General features: G+C 50.2%; 1 protein-coding gene across 1 annotated transcript in view; it reads left to right on the top strand.

Moving 5' to 3' along the window:
* Positions 1-5276, top strand: part of GPI (glucose-6-phosphate isomerase) — a 29591-nt gene extending 24315 nt beyond the window's left edge. The window contains exons 11-18 of the mRNA XM_084905145.1: positions 304-347; positions 549-701; positions 1658-1787; positions 1903-1979; positions 4228-4356; positions 4555-4630; positions 4715-4781; positions 4876-5276. Of these exons, the coding sequence (XP_084761271.1) occupies positions 304-347; positions 549-701; positions 1658-1787; positions 1903-1979; positions 4228-4356; positions 4555-4630; positions 4715-4781; positions 4876-5008 (809 nt within the window). The 3' untranslated portion in view covers positions 5009-5276. The remainder of the gene's footprint in view (positions 1-303; positions 348-548; positions 702-1657; positions 1788-1902; positions 1980-4227; positions 4357-4554; positions 4631-4714; positions 4782-4875) is intronic.
* Positions 5277-8820: the final 3544 nt, after the last annotated feature.

Genomic DNA, 8820 nt, shown 5'->3' on the forward strand with positions numbered 1-8820 from the left:
TGTCTTTCAGGTCAAGAGGGAGGGACTGAGTTTTCTTTGGGGTTTGCAGGTTGGCCTTTCTCTCTGCCCCTCACACTGCAGTCTTGCTTGTTTCCCAGAGGGGTTAGGGAAGCCCCGTTTCTCCTGTGAGGCGTTTAGATCCATCTTTGCGCTCAGAGCTGATCCGACAAGAGGCTTCCCGCAGGCCCAGTTCCTCCTCCTGGCTCCCCATCTAGCCTTTCCCTGGTTCCAGAGGAAGCTGCGCCCACTGCCAGGAGGGCTTAGGGCATGACCACTTCTGTTGATGCTGCTTTTGTGTCACAGGATTTGACAACTTCGAGCAGCTGCTCTCTGGGGCTCACTGGATGGTAAGTGCGGAGGCTTGTGTTCTCTGCCAAGCACTGGCCCAGCTCCCTCCCCTTCCCCCTCTCCTCCCCTTCTCTCCTCTCCTCCTCCTCCTCCTCCCTTGTCCTCCCCCCCTCCCTTCCTTTCCTCCCTCCTCTCCCCTTCCTCCCTCCCTCCCATCCCTGGCAGCTGCTCAGTGCCCATCCACCCTGCTCTCATTTCAGGATCAGCACTTCCGCAAGACGCCCCTGGAGAAGAATGCCCCCGTCCTGCTGGCTTTGCTGGGTGTCTGGTACATCAACTGCTTTGGGTGTGAGACACATGCCATGCTGCCCTATGACCAGTACCTGCACCGCTTTGCTGCCTACTTCCAGCAGGTACGAGCTGCCAGGCCAGGCCTTGGGGTCAGCATAGCCTTTGGGGGGCCTGAGAGGCCTGAGTCCAGATACCCAGCTTCCCGCATATCCATTACCCCTGGGCATGACCAAGGCCCACCTCTGCTTCCCATCTCAGGGTGAATCTTTGCATCCAGGATCTGTTTGAGCTGAGTGTTGGCCACGCTTGATTTCCATGGGGGGGCATGACTGCCCTGGCCAGTTAAGTCCTGGCTTGGCTCAGGGCATGTTTCTCAGCTGGGTGGTTTCTCTTGGACATCACTCTGTGCCTGCGATGGGGTGGGGCCACAGGTCAGGACCCCTATGGTTTGTACTCCCTTTGTCCCTCCAGAAAAGCAAGTCCACACCCAGTTTGTGGTGCCTCTTTGGGCTACTCACAGCCCTCTGCCCCCCTCCCCCCCCCCCGAATCTCCAGAGCCCCTCCCCTAGTCCAGCCTCCGCTCTGGGCAGGCAGCCCTTCCTCAGCTGTCCCTGCTTGTCTTTAGCACAGACCCAGTCCCTGCCTGGTAGCCCTTGGGCAGGCACAGCAGACTTTCGCCAGCACCTACAGTGACTCCCGTGCTTGAAGGAGGGCAAAGATGTCCCAAAGCCCAGTGTCCGTTGGGGTGACAGCCCTCAGAGGCTCTTCACTCTGGACGCCAGCCTGCTTCTCCCTTAAGAAGCCAGTGGAAGATTTTGTGACCAATTTCTTCCCTTAGGGAGTTCTTCCTGGAACCTTCATACCCACTTTCTCCTAGTCATGGCTTCTTCCTGCAGAGTGGCCTAAGCTAGGAAGCTTGAGATCCTGTATCTTCACGGGTGAGGGAAGATGAAAGGATCATGTCTGTGGATATCTCTCAGGGCCAGGGCAGGGCAGGGCAGGGCAGGGCAGGATTTGGGTACGGTGCATGAGGGAGCAGCACTTGCAGAGAGAGGGCTGGTTTCTGTCCACATTTCAGGGTGACATGGAGTCCAATGGGAAGTACATCACCAAGTCCGGCATCCGTGTGGACCACCAGACGGGCCCCATTGTGTGGGGGGAGCCAGGGACCAATGGCCAGCATGCCTTCTACCAGCTCATCCACCAAGGTAGGGCCCACCTGGCCTGGGAGGGAGAGGGCCCACCAGCACAGACCTCTCCATTGGTCGGTGCTGCCCCCTGTGGGCTGGAGTGGTGCCTGAGTGACCACAGTGCCATTCACAGGCACCAAGATGATACCTTGTGACTTCCTCATCCCGGTTCAGAGCCAGCACCCAATAAGGAAGGGTCTGCATCACAAGGTAAGAGCCCCCTCCAGACCCTCCTCGCGCTTTCCTAGGCTCACGCTACAACCAGACCTCGTAAGACCAGACGCATCCATCGGCAGTTAGACTAGATTCCTATTCCTGCCATGACAAATGACCACACGCTTAGTGGCTTAAACCCACACCCATTTGTTATCTTGGTTTCTTGTGTCTGAAGTCCACCAGGCTCTCCTGGCTCTCTGCTCAGGTTAGAACCAAGGTCCAGTTTCCTTGCTGGCTGGTGGCCGGGGGTCATTCTCGGCTTCTAGAAGCCACCTTGGCTCGTGTCCCCTCCATCCCAGAATCAGCAATAGTGGGTTGAGTCCCTCTCAAGCTTTGATTCTCTTCTGTTGCATCTCTATGACTGACTCATTTGCCTTCCTCTTCTACTTTTTTTTTTTTTTAAATATATTTTATTGATTTTTTACAGAGAGAAACAGAGAGGGATAGAGAGTTAGAAACATCGATGAGAGAGAAACATCGACCAGCTGCCTCTTGCACACTCCCCACCGGGGATGCGCCCGCAACCAAGGTACATGCCCTTGACCGGAATCGAACCCGGGACCCTTCGGTCCGCAGGCCGACGCTCTATCCACTGAGCCAAACCGGTTTGGGCATCCTCTTCTACTGAGCCCAGTGGACTCACCTACATAATATCTAGATCTTAAGATCTGTGACCTTAATTCTTTTTTTTTTCTTTTTTTTTTTTTTTAATAAATATACTAGAGTCCCGGTGCATGAAAATTCATGCACTGGAAGGGGGTGGTCCCTCAGTCCAGCCTGCCCCCTCTCACAGTCCGGGAGCCCTCAGGGGCGAGGTGACCCCGTGATCAGGGGAAGGTTGACGCCCTCATCACACCTCTGCTGCTACCACTGCCAGCAGCACAAGCCTCAGTGGCCCTGGTTATCTGAGCCTCAAGCGGCCTGGGCAGCTGGACAGCCGAGGCTTGCCTGTGCCTCAAGCCAGTCCTGGGCAGCTGGGAAGCCGCCATCCAAAGCTTGCCTGTGCCTCGGGCTGGCCCTGGGCAGCTAGGGGGCTGAGAGGACGGGGACTCTGGAGGCAGGTGTGCTGGTTGAGCTGAGGGTACTGGACGCTGCCATCTTGTGGCTGTGGGCACCGCCTTCTTTGAGGGCGGGGCAGTCAATTAGCATTTCCCTCCTTATTGGCTGTGGGCGCCACCATCTTTGTGATGGCGTGAGGGTCAATTAGCGTATTCTCTCTTTATTAGATAGGATTTTTATTGCTTTTAGAGAGGGAGAGGGAAAGGAAGAGATAGAAACATCAATGATGAGAGAGAAACATTCATTGGCTGCCTCCTGCATACCCCTGCCTGGAGATTGAGCCCACAACCCAGGCATGTGCCCTGACTGAATCAAACTGTGACCTCCTGGTTCATAGGTCAACACTCAACCATTGAGCCACACCAGTCGTGCTGTGACCTTAGTTCCATCTGTAAAATCCTTTTTGCCACCCTAACCTGTTTGGCTCAGTGGATAGAGCGACTGCATGTGGACTGAAGGGTCCTGGGTTTGATTCTGATCAGGGCACATGTACCTTGGGTGTGGGCATGTCCCCAGTGGCGGGGAGGGGGTGCAGGAAGCCAGCTGATCAATGTTTCTAACTATCTCTTTCCCTACATCTCTGTAAAAAATATCAATAAAATATATTTTTTTTAAATCCTTTTTGCTATGTAATGTGACATACACAGGGGTAACATCAGGGGGTAAAAAAATCACAGAGCCAAGATCTTGCCTAGATGGTAGCAAATGGGGAAATCATCTAAATCTTAACCTGATAAAGTCCTTTAAGAGGATCGTTCATACCTCACCTTGAGTCTCCAGATTAGCATGGATTACTGTGGACACCAGGTTTGGACTCGGAGGCCTGGGTTTGAATTCTGATTCTTCCCCTTGTATTTCTCCGAATCAGTGCTGTTCACTTGAAGAAATTGAGGCTCCCACTCAAGAGAGATGATGCCTTTCCTCCTGGGAATCTTTGTAGGTGTCATTTAAGTTCTTAGCAGGGCCCTTGGCAAGTAGTCCATATTCCTTAGGATAGTTACCTACTTTCTGGTGTCGTCAGATGTGCTTGCTGTCCCCCTGGGCTCCAGCTGAGCTCTAGGGTGGGGACGGCCCTCTGGCCCATGTTGGGATTAACTGTGACTGGCAAGTTCCAAGTGGTCTCATCCCTCTGCCTGAAGCTCAGACAGTGCTTCCAAGCAGAATGTGATGTCTCTCTCATCAGATCCTCCTGGCCAACTTCTTGGCCCAGACTGAGGCCCTGATGAGGGGGAAGTCGACAGAGGAGGCTCGGAAGGAGCTCCAGGCCGCAGGAAAGAGCACAGGGGACTTGGAGAAGCTGTTGCCACACAAGGTAAGCACTTTTGAAGTGGGTTTAGGTAGCATATTGGAGTTGGAAGGATCAAGTTGTGGGTCCAAGGCTTGTCCTACACAGTAGGAGGGACCATCCTAAAAGACCTACATACCCCTGCTTCTGGGGCAAGGTGGGCTTCCCTTCTGAGGACTTAGGGATCACAGCTAACTGGGGGCTGTTCCCGGGTGTTTTCTGAAGGTCTTTGAAGGAAATCGTCCAACCAACTCTATCATGTTTACCAAGCTCACACCATTCATTCTTGGAGCCTTGATCGGTAAGTGAGTGGGGCAGGCCCGGCTTGGGGTAAGTTGTGCTGGGCTGGGAGAGTCCTAAATGTGCACATCTGCCGCCTCTGCAGCCATGTATGAGCACAAGATCTTCGTTCAGGGCATCATCTGGGACATCAACAGCTTTGACCAATGGGGGTGAGTTACTGATCAAGGAGAGGGGGGTATGCTTGTGGATTTCAGGAGCAATACTGGAAGCTCCTCATACAATTCTTCCTCCTCTTCCTGGCAGAGTGGAGCTGGGAAAGCAGCTGGCTAAGCAAATTGAGCCTGAGCTGGATGGCAGCAACCCAGTGACCTCTCACGATTCTTCCACCAACGGGCTGATCAACTTCATCAAGCAGGAGTGTGTCCCCAGGAGCTAATAAACTCCTGCTGGGCTGCAGTCCCTGCTGTCCTTGTCCCTCCTCACCAGAGTCTGCACTGCCTGGTCCTGCCCAGAACACCCTCTGGTCACGGGCTTAGACCACAAACCCAGTTAGCTGGTCTGGAAATGTCACCCCCACCCTCTGTGTCCACACCCCTCTGTTTTACAGTTAGTTGAAGTGTTTCAGTGCAGCTGCTTTTTGACCCACATTTACATTGTTCATGTACCAGGTGAAAAAAATAAAGATGCCACAAAGGAGATTGTAAGCTCAGCCTCTTGTTTCCTGAGATGGTGCTTTCTGCAGGAGTAAGAGCACCTGTAGGAAGAGTGTATTCTTCATCTTCTACTGCTCACCCTTGTGAATTTCTATTTTTAAATATATTTTATTGATTTTTTTACAGAGAGGAAGAGAGAGGGATAGAGATTTAGAAACTTCGATGAGAGAGAATCATCGATCAGCTGCCTCTTGCACACCCCCTACCAAGGTACATGCCCTTGACCGGAATCAAACCTTCCAGTCCGCAGGCCGACGCTCTATCCACTAAGCCAAACTGGTCTTGGCATTGTGAAATTTTTTTTTTAACATGTTGTTGATTTTTTACAGAGAGGAAGGTAAGAGGGATAGAGAGTTAAGAAACATCAATGAGAAAGAAACATCAATCAGCTGTCTCCTGCACGCGCCCCCCCCCCCCCCCCCACTGGAGATGTGCCCGCACCCAAGGCACATGCCCTTGACTGGAATCGAACCTGGAACCTTTCAGTCCGCAGGCCAACGCTCTATCCACTGAGCAAAACCAGCTTCGGCACTGTTGTGACTTTTGATGAACTGTATATTTGTGTTCACTAATGACTTTACAAACCACATTGAGATTATATCTGTTTTGGGTAAATTCCTGGCCCAAAGTAAGGGTGACTACCATTACCTGGCAAATGCCCAGGTAATTCTTTCCTTCTATAAGGTAGACATTGAAAAGAGGATTTTTGAGCAAACTAGTCTTTTATTCAAAATACTAAATATTATGTCTGATTAAGTGGAAGAGGAACCTTAAAGAGTGAGGGGCACAGTTGTTGGGCAGGCTAGAGGCTAGCATTCAGGATATACACTCTAGACCAGAATGTGAAAACCCAGACTGGGAACCTTCTGCCTTGGACCCTGTTACTGGACTGCTGTTACCCCACTCCCTCCTGGATCACTCAACTCTGCGTTGTCCTCGGCTTGGTCACATGCCTTAAGACAGGGAAAGCCACAATTCATATTTTTTGCTCCTGTAAGAAGGCAAACTACTCCCAAAGTCTCAGTGAAGGATACCCTAATTCTAGAAAGTGATCATACAGGTGCAAATGTCCACTTGAATATTGTCGACATCTTTCTATTAGTGAAGTAGGTTTCTTTTTCTACCTTCCCTCTGATGTCCAACAATCTGATAGATGCTTCCCCGTCTCTGGGTCTGACCTTGTTCATCAGTTTATGTTGTTCATTATTTCCCCTAGATGCATGAGATCATGTGATACAAGAAATACATAAGAACTGAAAATGAGACAAGCCATAATGGTTATGCTGAAAGCATATGAATCAGTCTGTAGTGAGTTTCTTTATGGGCTAACAGTTCTTTTGAGTCCCAATTTCAATGTCAAACAGTTCCTTGTGTGTAGATGTTAGCAATGATATTTCAGTTCTGGATGGTGGACAAATGGTGGTGATGCAGGTCCGACTGTCTCTGGTTTGGTCCTGGGCATCCTTCAGCGATGCACAGCTGCTGTCTGCTAGTATGGCAAGGCATTGTCAGCATCTTCCATTTCTGGACTGTTTCTCTTCTGTCTTCATGGTTGGAGCAGTCCTGTCAATTCCTCTCTATTGCAGGAATCCACATGGTCTTAGAGTTGGAAAACATTAATTTCTTTTGCACCCTGATATGAAGTCTTGAGATAGTGCTTTTGCAACATGCATTTTTTTAAAAGTCAGGTTTATTGAGATATAATTTACATATAGTAAAACTAGAGGCCCAGTGCACGAAATTCATGCCCAGCCTGCACCCTCTTCAATCTGGGACCCCTCAAGGGGCAATCAGACATCTCTCTCACAATCCAGGACTGCTGGCTCCCAACTGCTTGCCTGCCTGCCTTCCTGATTGCCCCTAACTGCTTCTGCCTTCCAGCCTGATCACCCCTTAACCACTCCCATGCCATCCTGATTGATGTCTAACTGCTCCCCTACCAGCCTGTTTGCCCCCAATTTCCCTCCTCTGCCAGCCTGGTCACCCATAACGGCCCTCCCCTGCAGGGTTATTTGCCTCCAACTGCCCTTCCTTGCAGGTCTGGTCCCTCTCAACTGCCCTCCCTTGCAGGCCTGGTGCCTCTGAACTGCCCTCTGCTGACCTGAGTGGAGGCCCTGGTATCTGGGATTTATTTACCTTCTACAATTAAACTTTGTAGCATGGAGCAGAGCCAAGCCTCCTGCTCCATCCATGGTTGGCAGCCATTTTTGTTTGGATTTGTTTATCTTCTATAATTGAAACTTTGTAGTCTTGAGTGGAGGCTTAGGCTGGCAAGGGCAGGTGGAAAGCTTGGCTGCTTCTGTTGCCTGGGAAACCCAAGCCTCCCTCCTGCTCTCTGTGGCTGTAGCCATCTTGGTTGGGTTTATTTGCATAATTGCTCTGATTGGCTGGTGGGTGTGGTTTGTGGGTGTATCTGAGTGATGGATAATTTGCATATTGCTCTTTTATTAGGTAGGATTCACCTTCCTCTGGTGTACAGTTCTGAATTTTTACAAATGTATACAGTCATTTAACCACACAGTTGAGATATATAGCATTTCACCACCCAAAGTAGTTCCTGGGACCCGTTTGTGATTAACCTGTCAGCGGTGGACAAGGGGGTCTCTGGCCAGAAACAGTCCTCTGCATCTCCTGTTTTCATCTCACTTGTACAAATAAATTCAATACAAGACAGCAGAAACAGGCAGGGAATTATTTTTTATTTTCTTAATATATTTTATTGAGTTTTTACAGAGAGGAAGGGAGAAGGATAGAGAGTTAAAAACATTGATGAGAGAGAAACATTGATCAGCTACCTCCTGCACATCCCCTACTGGAGATATGTCCGCAACCAAGGTACATGCCCTTGACCAGAATCAAATCTGGGACCTTTCAGTCCGCAGGCCGACCTCTATCCTCTGAGCCAAACCGGTTAGGGCAAGGCAGGGAATTATTTGTAGGAAAGCAATGCACTCAGAGAGAACCTGAGCTGGCAACTAAGCTGGCTAAAACGGAACTGAATGTCCTGCCTGGGTGGGGTTTGGATATTTATATCCCTAGACTGGAGTGCCCCTTGGTAAGTCTTCCCTTCCCTTATTCCCCATCTCCCTTACACACACACACACACACACAAAAAAAATGTATCTCCTTCGTCTAGTTGTTATGCCACCAGTTAGACCTCATCCTGGAGAGGTCTGAATCTTTCCTGCTCACATAAAGGCCTGCCACCTCCATTGTTTGTTTTCAGCTTGTCAGGTCTGGCACTTACTTCCTCCAAGCCCCAGCCGCCTCTCCCAGCTCATATCTATCTGCCACCGGAACAAATCCTGGCAATCAGTGGTCTGATTTCTTTATCTTTAAAGTTCACCTTTTCCAGAATGCGGCCTTTTGTGTCTGGCTTCTTGCACAAGTTCACCTAGGTTGTGCATTTAAAAAACTGTATTTTGGAAAACTTCAAACTATAACAAACAGTATAGAAGACCTCCAGGTACCTGACACCAAATTTCAGTAATTAACAACTCATGTTTCATCTACCCCTTCATCATGTTTTGGCAAG

This window comes from Pipistrellus hanaki (genome assembly GCF_964339955.1).
Source record: "Pipistrellus hanaki genome assembly, chromosome: 15".
NCBI classification, from domain to species: Eukaryota; Metazoa; Chordata; class Mammalia; order Chiroptera; family Vespertilionidae; genus Pipistrellus; species Pipistrellus hanaki.